Raw genomic sequence first — 24779 nt, forward strand, 5'->3', positions numbered from 1 at the left:
CCACGGTCATTTTAGATTGAATCTTCAGTACAATTTCATATTGTAACCACGTTTCTACTACATCAGAGGTTGAGGTAGCTAAGTCCTATTGTTTCTTTTTTTACCTGTTGTCTATCTTTTCCACTCTAAACTCCATGCACACCTCTGTCTGTGTGTGGGAGACAGAACAAACAACCTTTGTAACTTAGAACAACATAAACATATAATGTTGGTTCTGTTGACCTTGCCAGCTGGTCCGCGGTCTGACCAACACGTTGATGTTCACTGTCTCTTGTTGGTTCTTTGAAAAAGAATGAAACTTACCCAGAGATCCATGTGATAACATGATGCAAGATAAAACCCGGCCACATTATGAACCAAGTCCAACAAGCAGTCAGTGAGTCGTGATGAAGGTGCATTAGCAGCACCAGTCATACTGGGTCTGGTTTCACAGCCACCAGTTCTCCTTAATAAACCATGGAGATATTCCACTTTCTGAGACACTCTTGTCTGAATCCAGCCTTTCAAGATGCTGAATGGTCCTGATGGCTGAGTGGCTGAGAGCCGGCGCTGCCTCTTCTCTCACAATATGAAATGTTTGGGAATTCTTTTGTGTCTGCTCCTCAGTCTGACCCCGCGAAAGCTGCGGGATCAGCAAAGGAGGCTTACAACCATCCTCATTTATTTACCATGCTTTTATCTAATTCCTAATGCCCCCAGCTTATTCCTCTTAATGGCCCTTCAGGGCTGCACAGGAGGAAAGGAAAGTGTGCAAACATCACTGGGTACAGCAGTGGAATGTGACCAGAACTGATAAGTAAAGCAGCTTTTCTCTTAAGAGGAAATTGATCTCAGGAAAACCTTCGTTATATGAGAGTTTTTCCACTCTTAATGAAAAATCTAAAGGTTTCATCCCACCCACTCCTTCCAAAATAGCTTGGAAATGTCCTCACCTTTGATGTATGCTGTAATGGACAAGGGTCTAATGTGGTGGATGTGTATTTTTCACATCCACCAGAGTAGAAATGTCTTTTTACTTCACTCAAAGTGTGTCATTTATTTTGACAATTATAACTATTTTAGGTGTTAATTACTCCAAAAGTATCAGCATTTATTAAAGAAACAGTAACCTGCAACTAAGTAGGACCCAGGATTTCCCCAGTGTATTATAAGCCTGGTGGGCCTCCAGGTTTTACTTGTGCCCCCACCAGGCTCAGCATTGGTGATTTAAGTATTTTTTTAAATGTTTGTATTTTTTAAGATTTTATAATTGGTGTTCAGGTATTAATCTTCCAATCTTTCAATAACACATAATTATCAAGTGATATTTTCAAATTTCTTGTCAACTTTAAACACAGAAACAGAGTGAAAATTAAATTAGAAGGAAATTAAAAGGTGAATTATGCCATCCCTGCATTAAATGTATCTTACATTATTCCATACTGTGTCAAAGCCACTCTTTTAGAAAGAGCCTCTAAATTTTGTAAAAAATGTTCTCTTCTCTTGCAAATCATTTAAATAATGCAACCACAAAAAGACACCTAACTAAAGGGGGAGCTACTATTATTTGTAAAGCGTAAAAAAAAAAACTAATCTGAGGTTTGAGAAAGGAAAAAGACTTGACTGACGTTGCACTCCCACTGGCGAAAAAATTTTACAAATCGGAATTACAGAAATAAATGTGCTTAATTGAAAGCATAAAGCATTAATTATTCTTGTGATAAAATTACGAGAATAAAGTCATACTATTATGACTTTATTCTCAATATTTCGACTTTATTCCTGTTCGACTTTATGACTTTATTCTTTTGATATTACGACTTTGTTAACGTAAATAAATCACAAGGGGACTCTTGTAATTAAATTTTTTTCTTAGTTTTTCTTAGCATGGCCGCAATACTGCGCCGCAGAACGATGATGACAGAGCAGGAGAAGTGTGCGGGTCGCTCCCTCCAGTCCTGAGGAACCCACCTGTAGCCGTGCTGCGTGTCCACGCACAGCCCTCCGTTGAAGCAGGGGTTTCTGGGATACGAGGCACAAGGCTGATGGGACTGCTCCCGTCCCGGGCAGGAGCACACGGCCTTGGACTCCACCATGACGGAAACCAGGCTCATGGTGCCGCAGTCCACCACCGTGGGCGCGTCCCGCACCTCCAGCACACTGGTGCAGCCGCTGGAGCCAGCGCACTCTGAACCGGGACACTCATCCACCCGGACCTGGAACACGCTGACCTGCAGGAAGGACTGGAGCTGGAGAGAGTAAAAACAAAACCCAATCGGTGTCAGACTAATAACAGACATCATTTATCAGAGTTCCAGCAGCACAGGCAGTACTCTCTTAAATAAGAGCTGTGCAGCATTTTTTTTCTTCTCCCCCTTTTTGACACTGATATGTTCTCTGGTTGTTATCACTGCAGGCAACACAACTTCTTCTTCCTATTGTTTTGTTCTTCTATCTTTCAGACTCACACAATAGGATGTATTTTCCTTTGCACAGGCACCAACTACTAGCAGGGTGATAGTACAGAGACAGCGATCCCTCACCGACTGCCCACACACATACACACGCACACACAGCCAACTGTGTTGGATCAGTGTAAAAAAGACAAAAGCAGAAGCACTGCAGCCTGGTAATGAACCCAGGTCTCTGCTGCGCTGAGAGAGTGAGTTCCACTTTTTCTGCTTTGCTTGTTTTTCTTCTCAAATGTTGCAGGGAAAGAAAAAAAAGCCACCCACCACAACAACATCATTCATTTAGACTCCTGCCATCTTAAAAGTGTGGCTGGTCTGTTCGGGAACAACTCGGCCTGTCAGTGCATGCAATTCAACAGCTGTTAAGCTGGAAGTGGGATTTGACTTTTCAGTTTTTTTTTCTTTTCCCTTGAAGAAATAATTATAGTTTGAAAACTATAGGCACAAGACATCTGAATGCACTTTATTTCAACAGGCAGTTTAATCCAGACACAGGTCCATTTTAAATGACTCAAGTTATCTTTATCTGATATTTAATTTTCCTAATGATCTGAAACATTTAGGTGTGGAAAAAAAAAACAAAACTGAAAAACATCTGAAAGTGGCCACACAACAGCATGTGCTGTACACTAAGCAGTTCACAGCAAAAAAAAAAAAAAAGTCTGTGCAGTGGTTTTCCGTGCAATAGTCCGGAAAAGTGGGCTACATGGTGGTCAGGCAGGGAGGAATTTATGACCCTCAAGGTTGAGGAGAGCGATAAAGCTTTGGAAGGGAAAATTGAGTGGAAACTGAGTGTGTGCTGTGTGTGGTGTACGCATGAAGATGTCCTGTCATTGGCTTGCAGTGGTGACGCAGCACATGTATGTTTCCGCTGAACTGACGTTGGGTGATAACGTCCACACAGACACATTCAGTGTGAGGAAAAAGTGGAAATGAAAGCAGGTCAGCTTATGCTCAATGTTCTGGACTGAATGGACTTTATGCAGTGTGAAATGACAGCGCAGGCTAAGCAACACTTCCTCACTCGGCTCTGCTGAAATAGTGACTGTAATTGTGATAAGGGCTGTTTATATAGGTCACGCTTTTTGCTGACTGATGTTGTATACTAAATATGTAAGCGATATGCTGCATTTTTGCTGATTTAAAGTATTTTTCCCCCATTTGAGGCTTCCCTAAATGTGACCTGCCTGCATCATTAATGTTTTTGCTGTCCAGGCAAATCAAAGCTGAATGTATTAATTCACTGCCTTCTTTCAACTTTGATGATGCGAAAGGAATGTGCAGCCAGACAGGGAATTAATTTGCAGATGAAAGAAGGCCATGTTGAACAAAGTGATTCACTCATGAATGAACTGTCGATAATTATGAAGTCGCTTAAATATGTATATCAATAAAACCTCTGCTCTTTTTTGTAGAAGACACTATTGACATGACAGAGACTGGAGACTCTCTGGTGAAGTACTTGACTTCTTCTCTGTTTCAATAGGAAACTTTTCATCAGAGTGAACAGAAGTGACATGTGGGGCACCACAAGGTTCAGTCCTGGAGTTTAATAGCTGCTTGTTTCTGATAGTTCACATTGTGAGAAGTAATGAGATAAGTTACCATAGCTACACAGATGACACAGCACTCTATGTTATGTCACCAGGTGACTATGATCCCATCCAATCACTGAACAGATGCTTAGAACAAGTCAATAACTTTCTTCAGCTAAACAGAAGTTAAAGCTATCTTTGGACCTAATGAGGAATGATCTAGAGTTGTAGATCTAGAGTCAACACACAGCTTCAATTATTACAGATAGAAACTAGAGATCTGGGTGTAGTGATGAACTCTGACCTGAACATTCAGAGCCACATAAAGACAGTTACAAAGTCGGCCTTCAGTCACCTGCAGAACATTTCCAGGATTAGAGGACTTATGTCTCGGCAAAAGAGAGTTTCTAGAGAAACTCATCCATGTGTTTATCGGTGGTCACATTGATTACTGCAACAGCGTCTCACAGGTCTGAATAAAATCAATCCTCCAGCTGCGGCTGATCCAGAACGCTGCTGCTGGTGTTCTGACTAAAACCAGGAAGATAGACCACATCACCCAGTTCTAAAGTCGTTCCATTGAGATAATAGACTTTAAAATACTGCTGTATTTTATAGATCACTGAACAGCTTAGCACCAAAATACATTAAAGATCTACTGTTGCATCAGCCTTCCAGAGCTCTCAGGTTTTCTGGTTTCTTGATTAAAACCCAGCTGTTTAGAGCTGCTTTTGATTATAGCACATAGATCATGGATCAATATATTTGATGTGTATTTGTTTGACGGTTTTGATGATGACACTTGACAAAATGTAATGTTTGTTGCTGGTTTCAGAATTGGTTACTGAATTATGTCCTCCTGCTGTGAAGCATTTTGAACCGCCCTGTTGCTGAAATATGCTATTCTAATATTCTAATAAACTTAACTTGTAGGAGCCACTTCTTTATTGATGGCTTATTTTCATCAAAAGTGAGCAGACCTCTTTTTTTATGCTCCAGGAAAGCTTTCGGTCACGCATCAGTCAACTCTGCAACAGACAGAAATCTGTTGATGTCAGCTCTGGCTGTCAGCAGTAGAAACAGCAGTTGGTTTAACACAGTAACTTTCAGCCAAAGCCACATATTTAGCAACTAATTGATTTACCAGCAAGTTCTTCTTTGTGGTGCAGTCATATTTAAATCGTTAAAGTAGCTTAATTGTCTCTAAAAAGCTGGTGGTAAGCTGCCTTTAGGACAGGCGCGAGGATGAAAACACCTGAGGGGTCGAACGATCTCTAAATGTTCTTGGATCAATTACACACTGTACACTCTGAATTTTGTTGGATATAAAAATAGTGTACATCGCATGCTATAAGAGGCTCAACCCACACACTCCAACTGTAAAAGATTAATCGTACAGCTGTGTTCTGTCCATCAAACAGTCACATCCAATAAATTAGAATATGCATCCATATGCAGGTCGCTTGTCAGATTAAAAGTTTGGAAATAACATCACTGAAGCAGGTAATTAACAAACTTTACATGTAGCCCATGGAAGACAGTTTTTATTGGTTTGGTGTAATATTCTCATTTTAAATGTCATATTTTCATTAGCTGTAAGTGGAAAATCATCATAAATAACAGTAATAAGGCTTTCACACACCCACTTGTGTGTAATTAGTCTAATTAATGCATTATTCCTTCCTGAAATAAATGGACTTTACCATTCTATCCTGATTTAATAAATTGGTCTGTATACATGGATGCATGTTTCTGTGACACAAAAAAGGCAGCAGAATTTTTTTTTTACATTAGTTTGAGTGGTGAAAACTTTTCTTTTTGTATTTTAAAATATTCTAGCAGTTATTAGGTTATGTGGAACAGTCTCAATTTTTCTGAATAAATCTCACATGAAATACAATTGCAGATGGAACACAGACAGAGATGCTCTTCAGTGTTCAGAACTCCAGATTTCTGTGTAACAGGTTACAGATTAATACTTGGATTAACCTCTATAGATATTAAAAATTTACTTTACCTGGTGGAAGCAATTTATTGCTGCACAATAAATTGTCCCAGAAATTAAATGATAATATTGTTGGTTTGAGGCCTTTTTCAAGTACTATATTGATAATATCACACTAATGCAAGTTTGGCAGTAAACTTAAATTTTATTTAAAAAATTAATAAATAATAAAAAACACTTAAGAATAAAACCGGAAGATGTTTTGAATAAAATAAAACATATTTTATTTTATTGACAAAAGGCGGGGCTGCACTGTGTTGGTAGAGCTGTTGCCTTGCAGCAAGAAGGCTCTGGGTTCGAGCCCCGGTCTTTCTGCATGGAGTTTGCATGTTCTCCCTGTGCATGTGTGGGTTTTCTCCGGGTACTCCAGTTTCCTCCCAAAGTCCAAAAACATGACGACTGTCAGGTTAATTGGTCAGTCTAAATTCCCCCTAGGTGTGTGTGTGTGTGTGTGTGTGTGCATGGTTGTTTGTCCTGTGTGTCTCTGTGTTGCCCTGCGACAGACTGGCGACCTGTCCAGGGTGACCCCACCCCTCGCCCGGCACGCCCGCTGGAGATAGGCACCAGCAACCCTCCTGACCCCACCAAGGGACAAAGGTGTACATAAAATGGATGGATGGATATTTAAACAAATAAAATACATAAACAAATAATGAAGAAAGCAGAACCAAACACAACTTGAACCATAAATGAAATGAATTGTGAATTCTCTCTAGATAAAATTGCTCTTTAAAAAAATATTAAATTGGAATGAAAATTTATATAAATGCACCAATCCAATATGAATGTTTGTATCAGTTTTGATATTTAAAAATAAATCTCTATCAGCCATCAGTGACAATGTGCCTGATCCATAAGAGCCGATCTATTCAGTCTAATTCTATGCTTTGTGCACTGAGCAATGTGATGCTTTATTATTTATTTTACATTATATCCTAATTGCCCTTTCTGAACCATTTGGGAGAAAGTTTGTAATGAAGCTACTGTTTTTTTTTTAAGTTATCGAATACATTTATAATTCAGTACATTTATGTCTGTGTTTAAAAAGAGAAATGTTTTAAGTCAGGCCAGCAGTGTTTTTCTGTATCGGATCAGTATCAGTCAATACTAAAACTCAGATATTGGTATCAGAAGTGAAAAAAGTGGATCGGTGTCCCTAAAGCTTATTGATTTCATTTTAATTCATCATAACTGATTTACTACTTATTGCGACAGGCTTGGGGCTTTCCTCCAATGCATTTAGAAGCTTCCAGTTCCCTCCATGTGGCCGTCTGGGCAGCGTTAATTAACAGGATGAACATCAGTAACATCATTTTTTATTTATGTTTTTTTATTATTATTATTTTAAAGAATCAAAGTTTAATGTCAGGTAAATAGATTTGGAGTGAGAGCCCAGAGGGAAGGGATCAGACCCAGTTCTGAGGCAGAAACAGAAGGACGGAGATAATCTGGTCTACTTTTTTATATCAATCTACTTCTGAGCCATTACTGGAGAACTGAGCACATTAATAATAAACACCGCTTCATCTTCTGCACGGCTTTCCTTTCGTTCCATTCCTCCCCCCTCTTCCCCCATCCTCCCCTTCGCCACGCTTCACATCTCATTCTGATCAATGTCTTCTCCAGAGAACTTGGCTGAATTCAGATGAAATGCTCTGTGCTCTCCTCACAAATCACACCTGAAAGTTTCTACCTCTGTGCTCTCCCATCTTTCTCTTCCTCAGTCCAGGCTTGTCTCTCCACGCCACTCTCCTCCTCAATTTTTATCCGCGCACGTTTTTCCCTGGCTGCAGCTCCACTCTTTCTGTCATCCTTGAAGATAGCCGTATGAAACGGGAGGAAAGGCTGAAAGGCTGAGGGCTGACTGTGGTTATTCACCTGAACTGACCACCGCAATCTTAACCGGGTTGGACTGTTTCTACCCCCTAACAAACATGCATTTGCAAACAGAGTGTGGCTCATCAGCCCATTCCAGGACACCAGCTCCGGCTGCGTGTCTCTGGGCGGTGGAACGGAGACAATGCAGCCTGGGAGGACGACCTCCTGAAGGCTCACGCTAGCAGAGGTCAGGCGATTCCTCAGACTTCTGAAACAAGAAATTCCATCTGACAGACCTCGCTTTGTATGGATATTTCATTTAAAGTAACCTTAACTTGAACATGTCAACACTAAAAATGGAGGAAACAACATCATATAAAAACAAAATTCTATAGAAGCTTTATAAAGCCATTAATGGCGAGGAATAAAGTTTGACTCAATCCTACTTCCAGTATCTAAAACTATACACAAGCAGATCAGGTGTCAATTAATTTAGTCATTGATTAATTATTAAATGCTCAATAAATCTATTTGCTGACATAACATAGAGCAGAAATTAAGCCAAAACTGTATTCTCTCTGTAGATGCTTTTGAAATCAGCATTTAAGTTCACATGCTCTCTTCTATGGCTAGCAGATCTGCACAATCCATTAGATGTTAATGTTAACAGCTCTCTATGAAGTTCAGGATACGTGTCGGCACGGTAACCAGCCTTTTAAACTCAGAGAAAAGTTATCCCTGGCCTTCTTTCCGGGCTGCAGTCGGTCAGGCGGATGCAGCCTGTGCGTGGCTAGCAGCAGATCTGGGTCATCACTCAGGTTCAAACGGTCTCAGACGAACCCTCAGGGAGAATTACCTGCTGCTGCTGGCTGAAAGGGCTGTTCTCACCACGCTGCCATTCTCAGACGGGGATGCACATTCAATGCCAGCACTGACGGTTGTGCACTTTTGCAGTCATGCTGCTTTATGCTCCTAAAACTGTTTCCTTCACTTCTCAGTTGTGCGCTGACACGCACACGCACTTAAAAAAAATCCACCTATTACTGTGTGGTTCTCAATCAGGTGAAACGACGGGACGCTCTAATCCTGTTTACGCCGTCGTCTTGTTTACATATTCCCTGACAGTCGTGTGTGGAGCTATAGAGTAATCCGGCTGATTATCCTTCCCACTGGAAATGAAAGTTAGAGGAAATATGAATGATCTGTACGGGAAAGAAATGAAGTGAAAGGCTACATGCTTCACACTTTATCTACTGCTAAGCCCTGATATACACACTATGTTTTCTTGTTTATGTTTTCTTGTCTAGTTTGGGGAAAAAAGCAACAGCACAAGGACAAATGAGTATTTAATTATATAATATAGATCAGGGGTCACCAACTCCAGTCCTTGAGGGCTACCATCCTCCAACTTTTAGAGATGTCTCTGCTCAAACACACCTGGTTCACATAAACTGCTCATTTCCAGCCTATTGCTGAGAGGAATGAATGCTGGTGAGGAAATTAAGACATTTTGGAGCAGAGGTATATCTTAAAGTTGCAGGATGGTAGCCCTTGAGGACTGGAGTTGGTGACCCCTGCTATAGATTTTTAAATATGTTTAAAATCAGCCAATTGAGGGACTTTGCTTTTCAAATTTTTTATAGTTGTATTTGTTACTTTTTTATTATTGTTAAATGCAGTTTTTGTCCAAAATTATAGAGTGAGAAGTGCGTACATGAGCATGATTGACCCTGTAGCCCCTCCTCCAGCCTCTGATTGGTTGTTTCCTGATTGGGAGCAGTGTACAACTCCCTGGCAGTGTACAACAGCAGGTGGCTGTTGGACCACAAGGAGGAGGCACAGGAGATCAATTTTTTCACTCCATATCTGTCTCATGTTCTACTGTCAGGACGGAATGACAGTTTTAATAAATATGTAAAAAATATTTATTTTCAAAAGAGTTACCTCCTGCAGCTTTGAAGGACTTACTGGAACAGCAAACTTATTGGACAGACATGAACTTGCTTCAAGCAACCAAGGGCAACAATCAAAATGAGCAACAGATGAAAAATCCTCCAAAATGTATGCAGCAGACAAAACTGACCATCACTGCCCCCTATTGGACAGGAGGGTGAAACTGTCGACCACAATCAAGTTAGAAATGGAGCCACATTTACCTGAACCCAAACTTCAAATAATTATTCCCGTGTGAATAAATCCATGTTTTCTTTTTTTTTTTTTTTCATTTAAATGAAGTGATCCTTTTCATCTCCCGATTGCTCAATATATAAACTTTTTACCGCATTACACTGACATAAGGTCCACCCAAACTTAAAGTCAGTACTATGTGTAAGTCAGCATGTTATTAGGTTAAGGAAACCGAGGTCATGACCTTTGTCAATATGGTAAAAGACACTTTGACACTTGCAGTGGTCGGGAATCAAACCAGCAACCTCTGTGGCTGCAGCAGAAGCACTTTGCCAGCTGAACCACAGTGCCCTGCAGGTACAAGCGCAGCTCCAAACAAACATCAGCTCAAACAGAGAGCACAACCCCGCTTTTAAGGCTCGGTCGCACCGACACCCACAGGTGGAAAGTGCACTTACTCCGTGCAGTTGACTAGATTATGTGAGTGCCACTCAGGAGGCAGAGCTGTCAGTCCAGTGAGAGCAGAGACCCCAACAAAACAATCAAGCTGACAAGACTTTATTGTGTTTACCGGGACTGTCGGCATGAAAGCCTGTGAGATGTACAAAGTGACCTACCTTTTGTTTGTGGGCGGCTAGGTAGCCGTGCATTTTCTCCGGCTGCAGGAAGGAGGGGCCGGCGCTCACAGCAAAGCGGACGTCCAGCATTCGCTCCTTCACGTCCATGAGGCTGAAGATGTTAACATCACCCGGTGGGACGGAGAGCATCTCCGACAGGAAGTCCACCAGCAGCTCGTAGCGGCTACGCTGCTTCCCTCGGAGCTCCATGAACTCCCTGGCAGTGATGTCTGTAGAAAGCAGATGGGACAAATGCATTACTGGTCTCCATTATTTTTACACATGTTGTGTGTCATAGTAGTTTTTGTAAAAAAAAATATTTTTGTCACACAAACATCAGTATTTTATTAGCATTATATGAAGTAGAGCATTACTAAGTAGTGGTAGTATCAGCAGTAAAATGGACAATAATAGAAAATGTAGTCAAGATCCGTCCGTCTGTCCGTCCATTTTCTATACACCCTTGTCCCCTAGTGGGGTTGCCAGACCTAGCTCCAGCTAACGTTCAGGGCGAGAGGCGGGGTACACCCTGGACAGGTCGCCAGTCTGTCACAGTAGTCAAGATTATTAACTAATAAAAAACATTTGTTTCACACATGTACTCGGCACACCTCAGTGACTTCTATGTTGAACCATCTTTTTGTAGTCTGGTGAAAAGCAGCTCTTTGTTCTACGCTGTGATTCACTACTGAGAAATGATTGTTCCTCAAGGTGTGGACCCTGTTGAAGTTTTAAATATTACCCGATTGCTGATGTTTTCCCATGATGTTTGTCATACACCAGTTCCATGTTAGGAAGCTTACCAGAAATCGCCTGCATCAAACAACAACCATCCTCCATTGTGAAGAGAGAAGAGCCGATCTGAACGTGGCTGTTAATGGTAAATCAATATCTGGAGACTTGGCCAAAACGGACTGAATGGCTTCATTCACTTCCTCCATGGCCATTGCTAAAACTACAACATTAATAATAATAATAATAATAATAATAATAATAATACATTACTGTAATTGCAACATTCTTTACATCTTGAAATCTCAAAGGGTTACAAAGGTCTAAAACCAAAACAAGAAATTTCAATAAAAATAACTAAGTGAACCAAAAATGTTCAGTGACTGGATTGTGGTGACCTCAGAGTGTCAGGGAGGGCATTTCTACAATGTTTGAAGAATCTCAATCCTTGAAGAATCTAAATTAATGAGTTACAATAATATTTAATTTCCCTTTGGGATTAATAAAATATATTTGAATTTGAATTGTATAGATCTGGCCACCAAAATGGCAGACTACTACCCGGTGTGCTTAAAAAGCACAGAAAACCACACTCATTGTTCAGACGTCTCCTGTCTATTCACTGATTGGCCTGGTTGAGATTCTACCAGAGAACCCAAGTTCAGAAAATCCATGATGATGTTAATCAATATAGATATTAAATGCTTTTGGTTAATTTTACCCATGACGCTCTGGGTCATAGTTCACTTCCTACTTTTTGAGCGGTCTTTGGTCCGCTTGGCGTTCATTTAAACATTCAAACCACACCGGAGTTCACTTCCACCAAACTGAGTCCGAGGTTTTTAGGCGAACCAGAGTTTGATGGCACATTCACACCTCCGCATACCAACTGGACTTTCTAGACCAAAAATCTAGAGTTTTATTAAAGCGGACCAAACAAGGCTGGTGTGGATGCACCCTTAGCTCCAGCTTAAAGAAAAAATAAAAAAACAAACCTCTCTAATTATTTATCTCCTACTTGTTGTTCCATATCATGCAAATGTTGCCGTTTTCTCTCCAGCAGTGGGATCAGGTGTGTTGTAAATGAAAACGAGGACGGCAGGATGATTAGGTCAGCAAGAGAAAAGAGAGAGTCAGAGTCGGAACATTAGGAGACAAGACTGGGAGCTCAGAACGGGCTCAGCGGATACAGCGAGAGGGATTGAGGCAAATGTCAGCTCCCATCAGTGGGTCCACGGGGAGAAACAAGGACATGGGCAGACAGAGACACAGTCAGGAGGGCTGGGGGAAGAAGGATTGTAACTCCTAATACAGAATGTCAGCCTTTGCACCTGGCTTTGATCCAACCTCACAACACACTCCTGCTTTCTCCTTCCCAGAGGCTTATTGGAGCCGCTGCAGTCTCTCTCTCCTGCCTGTGGGTTTAGCATTTACACATGCAGGTGGGGGGGGGGAGAAAGAAATATATCCTGTTTATCATTGTATATTGTTGTGAGGAGTAGAGTGATTAAACAGTGTGGAGCTTGGAAAGTTTATTAACTAAAAGTAGGAAACTCAGCAGAATCATTTAAAGGCTGGTATGATGGCCAAAGTGTGGCGTCTGCAGCGTCTGCAGCGTCTGCAGCGCCTGCAGCATCTGTACGTGCAGCTCAAACAGGTTGTGAAGCTACATCTAATATATGGGCTAATTCTACATAGATTACATCTTAATCAGCATACTATCCACTAAATAGAACTTAAACGTTTTCCAGACACCACAGCTGAATTCCTGCCCAATGAGAGATGTGCTTGCTCAGATAAAACTTCCAACCTAACCGCTTCATTGTGTCTTGCTTTCCTCCCCGACTGTCTGAGGAGGAAAAACAGCAGGAAAACGCTCACATCTTTATTCTAACAGACATGCAGTAGACTGCAGCAAAACTGCTTCACCATCAGCTGCTGTTTTTGCATGTTTACCTGCAGTATCTATCAGGTGTCAATAAAAAGAGACTAACTGCAGATCCAGTCATACCAACGGAAAGGAGCTTCACAAAACAAAACATGCTCAGTACAGTGTTTGATGTTGCTGTGATGATGACAACTAGCTGCCTGTTTTTAGCCAACCAGATTCATGGCAGACCTGGTATTTTACCTAGTCATACACGTTTTGGTTTTTAGTATCAGTTTGGTTCAGTGTAAAACAAGAAGACCTGCAGCGGTGTGACCTTCGGAAGATTTACTTTGGAACTCTGTTTTTTTCTTTTTAGTTCATGTCCTGGAATGATGGCAGCATTAGGTCTGATTTGTTCTTATTTTTAAAGTTTTTTATTCATATCTTCTGGTTGAGGCGTTGCATGTTTGGACAGATATTTTTTTCTGGTTTTGGATGCTAAGCAGATAGAAGGGTTTTTGCTCTTACTTTATAACTTTTGGATGGTTATTATGTGTGGCAACAACGTATTGTTTTAACAACTGAAAGCAGCTGGTTAGCATCTCAAAAGCTCAGATAAAACCTGAACTTTGACCCCAAATCTCTGGATGGATGCTGAGCAGGGAGAAGAGGAGGATGTTCAAATAATCTCTTCCACCAATAAAAATGCTCAAATATCAAACGAGACACAAAATTGCTTCTTTTCCAAATTTTAACTACAGAAATTTTATAACAACTTTATATTTGTTTTTAGGTTTCATACGTTTTCTTCAATGGGGCATTTAATGTTTATAGAAAGGTACCTTTAAAAAAAGCAAGTAGTGTTGACAAAAAATGACTTCATAAAGAGGATTATTCCTCATGTGATCTGCTTCACACTGCACAGAAAACATCAACCAAACTCTCCTAATATGGACATTTTCTGTATTTAAGCAGATGTTTCACCTCACCATCTTTTAAATCCGAATCATAACCGTTTTCTTTAAGACAGAAATCCTCACAGACATTTACACATATGCTGACTGGAGCATGTTTTTATTTGCTTTTCTTCAGCTCAGCATCTGTGCCAGTACAAATCAAACTGCCGTTCTGATGCTCTTCAGTCTGATGTTTAAATTTAGACACTTTTCTGAAGCTTTATTGTTTTAAACTTAAGACCTTAATGAAACATGGAAAAATAAATTAATAGGTTATCCTAATAGATCTCTAAATTATAAGTGGGTTATGGAAAAACTTAAGCAATTGAAATACAACTTTGTTAACTTAAGTAGATTTTTTTTCACTCATGTGACCGAAATATCTGACATTTTAAAAATAATTATGGAAGATATTCATCCATCGTTTTAAGACATAACATAAACATAAACTCTCATACACCTAATTAGATTACACCTAATTATTTTTACACCAGGCAGATAAAGTTATCATTAAGCTTGTTTCTGACTCAAAATTGCCAATTTCTAGAATTCTATATTTTTTTCCTAACATTACTTAAACCATGATTGCATGTCAAAAAGGAATGTATGGTGATGCAGAAAATGCATTTTTAATTTGACTAATGTGATTAATTAAACAGTTCCACCATCTCCAACTGTGATGTTCTTCCCGCAGAATAATTCTGTCTTAGTGTCGACTTGTGTTAGACAAGTGGGAGAAGCAAACGAAGTGAATCTCACTTATTATTCCAATACAAATTGATTCCCTTCTTTCTTTAAGTTGAAGTAATAATGAATTTACTCTGGAGGGTGGAGAGATATGAAAACAGACAAAAGAAGGATTCTATGGTCTCTTATTCTGTTGCAGAAATCAACTTCACAAACTGCAGTGTGTGTAATATTATTGCCTCAGCCTGCTGAACGTACTGAATGAACCGTGTGACTGTGGTTTTATATGGGCTCGGTTTGTGGGGCCTGAACATCTCAAGGACTTTTTGTTTACTGTATTTTTACCTTTCTATCAATATTGGAAAAGCAAAAGAGAGAGCGAGAAAAAGAGGACGAGAGAGAAGAGAGAGAGAGAGACTTAATCCCACTCAGGCAGATTTAACTAGTGCTTTCTTTGAGCTTCCTTATTGCATTCCACATTTGTTCTTGAAATGGGATTTAGAATGTCAAGGAGGGTGTAAGTAATGCTATAAGTAGAATATTTTCATAATCCCCGGCACTGAAAATCAATGAGTGTTTACTCTAAAGCTCCACAAGGAAAAATAAAATCCTGGAAATGACTACAGTTAAACATTATCCGTGCACGCACGCACTTATGCACACAAACGCAAAAAAATAAAATAAAATAAATTCCAGAAGCTTTCTGTATCCCAGGATGCTCGAGGAGTCATTAGATCTACATTCTGCTTTCAAAGGGCAAGTTTAACATTTTCCTGAAATGATTACAGACTGAACTGGAGGTCAACAGCATTTGAGCGACTTCAGACAGCGTGAGCACACAGGTGTCTGAAACCGGAGCTTTCTTTCTTCTAATCTACTCCTCTTGGTTTCAACAGATGCCATATTAAACAAAGAACATTAATAACCGACTTCTTAAAAAGCTGCTAACCTGCATGATACTGAGAGCAAATTAAACAGTGGAAATATAAGTTTCTCTCATGAAAATCGATTATATATATATATATATATATATATATATATATATATATATATATGTGTGTGTGTGTGTTTTTTTACCTATTTACTGATACATGATTTTGCACATGGATTTTTCTCCTTTACTTAAAGTGGCAGTATGTAGCATTTACTAAAAAATGTTTTTTACATATTTGGTAAAACCGTCACCAAATTGTGAAAGTATAACACGAGACAGATAATCTGTGAAAAAATCAATTTCTCCACATCTTTGCTTTGACATGATTTCCAATCGTGTTATTAACTTTGTGTTGTAATTTGCTATTTAAAAGTAGTTCAACTTTTATATCTGTCCACACAAATGAACCTCCTGCCGCCATGTTTAATTCCTAACAGGAGGTCATGGTTGCTCTGAAGACTTCTGATTGGCTGACAAGTTCTAGCTTTGCATTACACTGCCCCCTGTGGGTCTGGCATGTTTAAAGCAACACTCGGGGACGGATTTATGGATGAAACCTTTTCTGAAACAGATCCCGTGTGTAAAATATATTTTTACCAATGTGGCGGAAATATTCGGTTTTATAAAGACTGGGCTACATAAGAGGCCTAAATGTGTGAACCTGCTTTCCCCCTCGTGCCTCGGGTTTTTGAGAGCACGATTTAAGCTCTTCCTCTTGTTTTTAGAACACGAAGAAATCCTTTTATCTGCTACTGCGAGGCCTCTTCTCTGCTCTCGTCTTCCCAGAGCATCATCCGCCCCCCTCCGTCTCCTTCTCCATAACGCTATCTCTGAAATCATAAAAATCCTTCAGCCACGTCCTATTCCTCTAAAGCGAATTTAATTCCGAGCAGAGTGAGACGCGCCGTACATCAGGTAATGATGGATGCTGCTCGTCATGTGAGGGAAATGTGCAAGCTGAGCAAATCCACAACTAATTATTTCGCAAGCATAAGTAATGAAAAGAGGCTTTTCTGACAGCAGCAGAGATCCCATGAGTCAGGAGAGAGGAATTAATAATGGGAGTGGGGAAAAAGAAATCCTTAGATGTACTTTGAAACACTGCAAACGAGAAAAGTAAACAACAATTAGCAGTGTTCTGAAACCTGAGAGGAGTGTGCAAATAATGAGAAAATTCAACACTTTTTTTCCCCAAATGCATAGTGTTGTAAGTCCAGCAGTACCTGTTGCTGTTATGCTACTGCTCAGAGGAACAGTGGATACGTTTAGAGTAGAGCTTAACAGTGGAAAATATGAGGATTTCAAAAAGTGAGGAAAGCAAACAAGCGCATCTGGAAAGTATTCACGTAGCTTCGCTTTTCTTTTGCTACAGTCTTAATCCAGATTGTGTTACATAAATCTCTTTCCTCAGAATTCAATTTTCTGGGAGCATTTTACATATTCTGTTCTCTTTACAATGATAACCCAAAAGTCAAAGCCATCGCAATCAAGTGTCTTCAGAAGTAAACTGCTTTGTCAAGAGTTTGATCCTTTGTGGTGTAAATCCATCATTGAACGAAGAGCATCATAAAAACCAAAGAACACGGCCAATGGGTCAGGCATCCTGTGAAAGTTTAAAGCAGAGTCAGACTATAACACCACACCCCAAGGTCTGAACATCTCATGTATCAGTGTTCAGTCCACCACCTGAAAACACGAGATAATACGGCATCGCTGTAAATCTACCAAGACGTGGCAGGTTACCTGAAAGGTCGGCCCATCAGAGTCTCAATCAGAGAAACAGCTCAGAGCATAAAGCCGGCCTCCCGCTCCGGCTTCAACAAAACAATCTGTTGACAGCACAGATACTGACTTTGGTCTTCAAAAATACCCCAAAAGTGAGAAAAGAAAAAAAGAATAGTAACACATCCAGTTTGGTGTCTAACACAAGCATGTAAGGCACACGGCAAACATTCTCTAAGCGCTTTGATCAGATGAAATCAAAAGTGACATTTTTGGCATAGATTTTTAATGCCAAAGAAACCTGTGTGGAACTCATATAACACATTACTCTAACCACACCATCCCAATGGTGAAATGCTGTGGAAATGGTTTTACTTAACAGTAAAAGGGAAGTTTGTCAGACTTAATTAGAAGATGGATGGAGCTAACATTAGCCTGGAAGAAAAGCTGTTTAAGGCATGAAAAGAAATGTGAAAGTGGAGCAGAGGTTCAGGACGACCCTGAAACAAATCTCACGGTTTGGATCAGAATTCCTGAATGTTCCAGCTTCAGACCCAAACAATGAAAATGTAAGAGGGCCGTTTGTTTCTGACAACACAATCTGCATCCACAGCCAGTTTATTTACTATTAAATGTTGCTTTCATTTCATTTATTGCTTTCATTTATTTTCAAGTCCTGTCACCTTTTATATTGTTAAAATACTAATCTTTTCCTGTCATCTTTTTTGGCATTTTCATTAATTTCTGAAGGGGATGTCAAGACCCCCAAATTTCCATGTTCAGGATCCCGAGTGGGGTCCCAAACCCCCACTTTGGCAACCACTGGTTTATATCAAAGCACATTCATGAGTTAAAAACCAACTGCGACTCTCTTGCTGTGTAAATCTAGAACAAAACCAAAAACTTGCTGAGGCATTTCCAGCAAAAGGAGTCCCTCTCACCTGCGAGGCGAAGGGATGCAGAGTTGTAGATGGCTTCGTCTCGCAGCTCCCTCAAGTATACGGTTACTGTGGAGACGGCGTCGGGCCAAATCCCATCAGACACGCGGACCTGGAACTGGTAGGTGCCGGGTGGGGTGTTCTCCTTGATGATAAGGAACCCGGTACGCTTGTTCAGGATGAAGTAACTAGGGGAAAACACAAATACGAAATTTAATCAATACACTGTCAGGGTTAAAAGAGAGCACATGCTGTTTGGTGCATCAAGTGCAGTAGTGAAAAGCTTTCCATGTCAACCAGGCTTTAAGTGGAACAAGTAATCTCCCCCTTTATTAAAACTATTAACAATGATATTAACTTGGTCAAGTTTTACAAGTCACACTTTGGCCTGCCAAATGTCTAGCCTGTAGAATTAAAATGCAGTAATCACATAAAAGAACCTGTTTGACAATACGAAGTAGGCTAAAAGAGCTAAAAAAAAAAAAAAGAAAATTTCCCAAATAAAAACAAAATTAAGAAAGGAGGAGTAAACAGTGTGTTATCATAGTGAAATCCATTATCCACTTATATGGAACAGTGGTGAACAATGGCTGGTCTTTCAAAATTACTCCAAAGACTCATTCTTTGGAGTAATGAGTCTTTGGATCAGAGTTCTCTTGTCACTCTGATCCAAGAGTGACAAGAGAACCCAAAACAGGCATTAATTGTCCCAGTTAATGCACATTTTCTCCTTTACTGGCTGTCAATTCAGTACATAGAAGTATAAAAATACTGTGGGACTCGACTAAAATTTTTAATCGAGATACTAATAGATAAAGGAGCTGAAAGACAAAGATAATTATTGTTTTTAATCTGTTATTTAGGTTCTCATATCATCACACTGGTGCAAAGTGTTATTCTACCCATTCAGTGTTCCAGTGTTTGAGGAACTCCTGATCATTCATGGAACTTCTTTAGAAATGTGGCCTGTGGACGCTGACGTTGGCGTTGGGATGCTGCTGCTACATGTTTAGCACCGAGATGATATTTTAGGCTTGAATAGCTTTGCTGATAGATTAACTGCATTTAGGACAATTTGAACACAACAGTAGACTTTTCCAGTGTCCCATCAGATCGGTTTACAAGCAGACATGATCCCCCAGTGGGACAAGAGCAGCAGCTTTGTTGTCTCTTGTTGGTGTCTGCGGACGACGCTTGTGTGCTAGATTTACTGGTGAACCAGAGACATCCGATTACCAAGGTTCCAGTCGGAACCTTTGAAAGTAAAAAAAAAAAAAAAGACGTTACGTTAATTAATTATGTTAACATTTTTCATCATAATTAATGTGTTAAAGTCCTAGCCCTAGAAAAAAAGACTTCTTGACGACATAAACAAAGAATTACTAATTTATTATTGGAAGGTATGTTTCTGACCATGTAAGCTTAAAATTAAAACAGAATTTTGAAAAAAAAAAAGAAAAGAAAAAATATGTACATAGTAAGAAAGAAGTAAACATGGTGGCGGTAGTGTGGTGGTGTGGGCTTGATTTGCTACTTCTTGATGAAGTTTTTTACCTCTGAAAGGCTGGAAAAAAGTTGGTTGTGAAACAGCCTGGTACAATGAAAACCAAGATTCCAAGTAGAACCAAGTAAATTATCTTATTTGACTGTAAAAAAGCTCTAAATAATCAATATAAAGAAAAGTGGGTCAAATTTTCTCTATAGCGACTTAAAAGATGATGTTGTGGGGTGGAGCATACGTGGGATTAGTCCGACCTCAAAGGGGTCCACTGGACCACAGTAGAGCCTTGGAGTTACACTAACACTGTCATGTTTTCCTAATAATCTGTATTCTGCATTTGATCAAGACAGAAACAAGCGTGGAATCCTTTTTTCTGTTTTGGCATTTCTCTCTTTAAGCATTTCATTTACTGCTGTCAGTCTGCTCTTGAGGTTATGAAAAAAAAAGGAAGAAGTGATGAATTAGGGAGAGCGAGTTTAAAAAGGGAAAAAAAAAACTTCAATGTGATGAGGCAATTTTACTTGATTCTTTCAATCAATGCTGCCTTTGTACAGTAAATGAACTCATTCACTTTAATTACAGAGGAAATCTGAGGCAGAGCCTTGGAAAATCAAATAATATACTACTTGTAGCGACAAGAGCTGCATTTAATTCATTTACAGAACATTGTATAAAGCGTGCTTCGCACCCTAGGTTCAGTGATTAGTACCAAAGTTGTTTTATTACTGCAGGATTACTTTATTTGATTCCTCATTATAAAGTTAGTTGTTTCTCCGTTAGGTAAAGGTATTCTATTTGCAAGAATCTGAACAGATGTTGAGTCATAACACAGCAAACGTCTCTATGCCCCAAACAAACACATTCAGTGCCTCTTAAACGTTTTTACAACCTTTAAAAGTTTTAGATTTTTCACATTTATCACCAACTTTTTTTTACTTTGTTTTTACCACATGATCTGTTGTGATACTTTAGGCCTTCCATGTGAAAAGGTTGGTTGCCTACATGTACCAGGGCAACTTTGTTCCACAAAAAGCATATTTAGAGATCAAGCACTAATTTCTTAATTAGCTTTGTTGAATCTGTTGTCAATTGACATCCATTTTTCTCAATCAGGTCAGGTTTTTATTCTAATTTGATTTAGATAAATTTCATCTTCTGACTAAATTGATGACATTTTTGTGACAATTCCATTACTATTTCTCATCCAAAAAAGGTTTTAGGGAAAATAAATTGTTTTCTAACAGAGTTTATTAATTAAATGTTACAAACTTGGAGATTTCTGTAAATTGAATAATAAACACTGATAAGGGTAAGTACATGTGAATTGAACATTACGTCTTCATTGTATAAAATTATCCGTCTCTTCACTGTCCTGATGGAATCTCTCCTCCTGCTCATCACTCATTGATCAGATTGTCAGGAAACTGATCCAGATGTGAGATGCATTTTGATGCTCATGTTGCATCTATAACTCTGAAAGTTGACCTGATTGAGCAAAACCAGTGTGATTTTTGGAATCAGCACTTCAGAATTACCTTAAGAAGTTGAAAAACCCCAGACACATTCTTGGCTATTGACCAGTGTAATCCATAATCGCAGGTAAGGGCTTCACTTGTCAGTGGTCATAATGTTATGCCGCTTTGGCATATCGGTTAGATATGTTTTTGGCAAGATCTTAAATAAAGGTCGAATCTAATTTTTAATAAGACAGTAAGTTAAAACAATAAATAAATATGTTCATGCTTGGATATCAGGTCTGTGATAGCTCCTTATTTGTTCAAACAGAACAGATCAGAGCCTGCTGAAATGTGTGTGAATATCACAATGACAAAAATCCTCAGTGGTTAGAAGGATTTGTATGAAATACTTTATAAAATATGGCAACTCTGATGTTTGTAGTAGGGTTTGGTGGTGCCAAAATCATAAACTTCTTCGCAGCTCATAAACATTTTTTTTTATTTTTGTTTTGTAGTCAACCAGGCGTTACTGTTTTACTATTTTGGTTCACAGCTCCAGAATAATGCAGGAACTTTGAGCTTGTGAACATCATCTCTTCTGCCATCTGGCTAGACAAGTGAGCCACACACGTGCTCTGATGTGAGCAGGACTGGCAGCCTGCTGGGAATCAGGAGACACACAATCAATGGCTCGTGTTGTGTTTTCTTCCTGGTTGTGTGACAACACACAAGACTGGCAAGTAAACAGAGATGTCTCAGGGAACGGATCAGATCGGTTCTGAAGCAGTCAGTCAGTATCTTACCAGCAGCAGGAATTATCTCCCAAGCATCACAGGCTGGGAAAATGTTGTGCACCATTGCATTTTGCAATTTGTGTTTGTCATGGACCCAAGTTGATCTTTAGGATAGACAACTATGGGCTTTACAATCTGCAAATGTTAAAGTAGTGGCAGTAATGTTTGCATAAAAGAAAACATAAAAAAGTAGATATATTTTGTAGTTTAGAAGTCAGCTTTGGATGTGGCTCTAGACTAGCTTTTAGGTGAACTTTTCTGTTTATTTAAACTAAAGTCTTTTTTTAACATAAGCATTTAACTGCCAGAGCTTGTGAATAAATTCAGAAGTAGCATCTCGTGCAAAACACGTTAAAATGAGAAATCACCATCACAATCTGCAGCCACACTGTTTCTGTTCTGTTGCTGTATGTACATTTTTTATTTTTATTTTTTATTTTAAAGTAAGAAAAATTAAGAACATCCGCATTAAATTTGATTTGCCTGATTGTCATTTGTTGCAACAGGACAGAGTATGATGCACTGAGATGTCAACAACTCACTTTTGCTTTCTTCCATAATCTGTGATCAACTGGCAGCCTGGGGATGAAAGTCCAGAGCTCTATTCATAGTCCACTGGTGCCCCCAAAGCCCAGATAATTGTTACATTAGCTCTAACGTCTCCACTGATAAAACATTCTTCGTCAGCGCAGACAGAGTGTTTGCACAGCGTAGCATGAAACTGGAGGAGCTTATCATTGAGTCATTTCTGCAACATTTAAATAGCGCTTCTGCACATTGCATACCATCAACAGTATGTGTGGCACTTAGAACATACAGTTATTAAAATGTATCTAAAATCTGAGCCTACTTGGATTAGATGGTTATACCACTACATTTTCTATATTAAGCTGATCATAGACAGCAATTCAGTCATATTAATTTTACATTCAAATGAAAGGCAGATATGTTTTGGGTTCTTAGCAGTTGACCGACAAACAACTAGCAACAAATACTAATGGTATTTCAGTTCAAAGAAAAGGACAAATTCACGTTCAGCAAACGCAGATCTTTCTGTTTGCATTATGACGTCCTTTCTTACATTTTATATACAAAAGAAAACAGTACAAAATAAACACATAAAACAGAACGCACTTATCTGCTCATTCTGTGTTACCTTGGCATGTGTCCCTCAAAGACGTAGGTCTTATTATCCCAGTCATCAGGGTCAGGAGCGTAGACCTTTCCAAGAACTGTTGTTGGCATGCGGCCTGAAAAGAGAGGCATAAATTAGCTGCTCTATACCTGTGCTGATGATACAACGTATTATTTTTGGCACACATATTGCTGTTTGCCCATAATTTAAATGTCAGATACATCTTTTATGCTTCTTTGAACTTAGACCTGGAAATTCTGTCTAGGGTCGGCACTTAATGACTCAATGAGACTTCAACTGTAACTGGCAGGACTTTCTTTCATTCACAACTTTTCATTCACTGTGGATTTTAAGCTGAAAAGGGCTGACTTATATTCCATCTATAATCAGACTGGCTTGAGTGACATAAAAATGTATTTTATTTATGGTGCATATGTACAAAATTGGATATTTATTGTACCTGTTGTTCTTGTAAAGTGCCTTTTGCTGGGAATTTGTCAAAAATAAAACGATTAAAAACAAAACAAAAAAACAAATAAAATAAAAAACAAAGAGAGGACTGGATGCAAATACTTCAAGTTTCATTCAGTATTTTTCCCAGCATGCATGATTGGAATTGATTTGCCCAGAAAAATGATAATACAGATATAAAAGCCCGGTCAGAATGCATAATGATTATAATCAAGAAGAAAGAACTAAAGGTTGTGAAAATGATTGAGAGTTTATCCTTCAAATATAAAGGCAGACCTTAAAATGATGAAATTTCAAGGTTGCAGTTTGTCTTTGACAGGAGTTGTGAATGTGGAAGTTACACACGACTGAATAAAGTTGTTGTCATTCTCGGCCACTGACAGCAGGTATTTCAGACAAAACTAAATTAAAGTTCTCCCTGCTGTAAGAGGTGCAAAATTATTCTTCTAATACCAGACAGAGTCAAAAATGTTTGAGAACCATGAATCTTTTTCCTTCGGTTCTTGCACTACTTTAAATGCTAGTAGTAAATACACTAAAGTTTGTGATGTAGTGTGAGAAGCTGTGAAAACTCTCAAGCTGTGTCCTTCTCTGTTAAACACCCGCCAGGCTGAGGCTCGTAACATCCGTTCATCTCCTCACCTCTGTGGCTGTTGATGGATATCTGCTTCTCTCCCGCCATGTGAGCGTGATCATTCTGGTCACCAATGGTCACAGTCAGGGTGCTGGTCACCGTTTTGGCCGGGTGACCACTGTCGCTCATGACGATGGGAAGGAGAAACTCCTTCTGGCGCTCGCGGTCGAACGTCCTGAGGGCCGTCAGCGTGGACGTGCCGTTCAGGTTGTCCTGGAGGTAGAAGTCGTTGCTGTAGCGATACTCCGGTGGGACGGTGAAGTGAAAGGGCGGCCCGTTCTCGGGAGAGTCCCGGTCCACGGCTCGGAGGAGAGCCGAGGTTTGGTTCAATCTCACTATCTGAACGAGGAAGAAGAGTTTGAGGAGTTTGTTGCTTTTTCAGAACCACCGACACAA

At 39.5% G+C, this 24779-nt stretch overlaps 1 protein-coding gene across 1 annotated transcript in view; it reads right to left on the reverse strand.

Annotated features, from left to right (window-relative positions):
- The window catches only part of LOC103462246 (neural-cadherin), a 353789-nt gene that overhangs the window by 117826 nt on the left and 211184 nt on the right, over positions 1 to 24779 (reverse strand). The window contains exons 22-26 of the mRNA XM_008404906.3: positions 24392 to 24722; positions 23300 to 23393; positions 18395 to 18579; positions 10553 to 10782; positions 1951 to 2228 (exon numbers count right to left, since the gene is read on the reverse strand). Of these exons, the coding sequence (XP_008403128.2) occupies positions 1951 to 2228; positions 10553 to 10782; positions 18395 to 18579; positions 23300 to 23393; positions 24392 to 24722 (1118 nt within the window). The remainder of the gene's footprint in view (positions 1 to 1950; positions 2229 to 10552; positions 10783 to 18394; positions 18580 to 23299; positions 23394 to 24391; positions 24723 to 24779) is intronic.

Source organism: Poecilia reticulata, chromosome 3 (assembly GCF_904066995.2).
Source record: "Poecilia reticulata chromosome 3, P_reticulata-male-v2, whole genome shotgun sequence".
NCBI classification, from domain to species: Eukaryota; Metazoa; Chordata; class Actinopteri; order Cyprinodontiformes; family Poeciliidae; genus Poecilia; species Poecilia reticulata.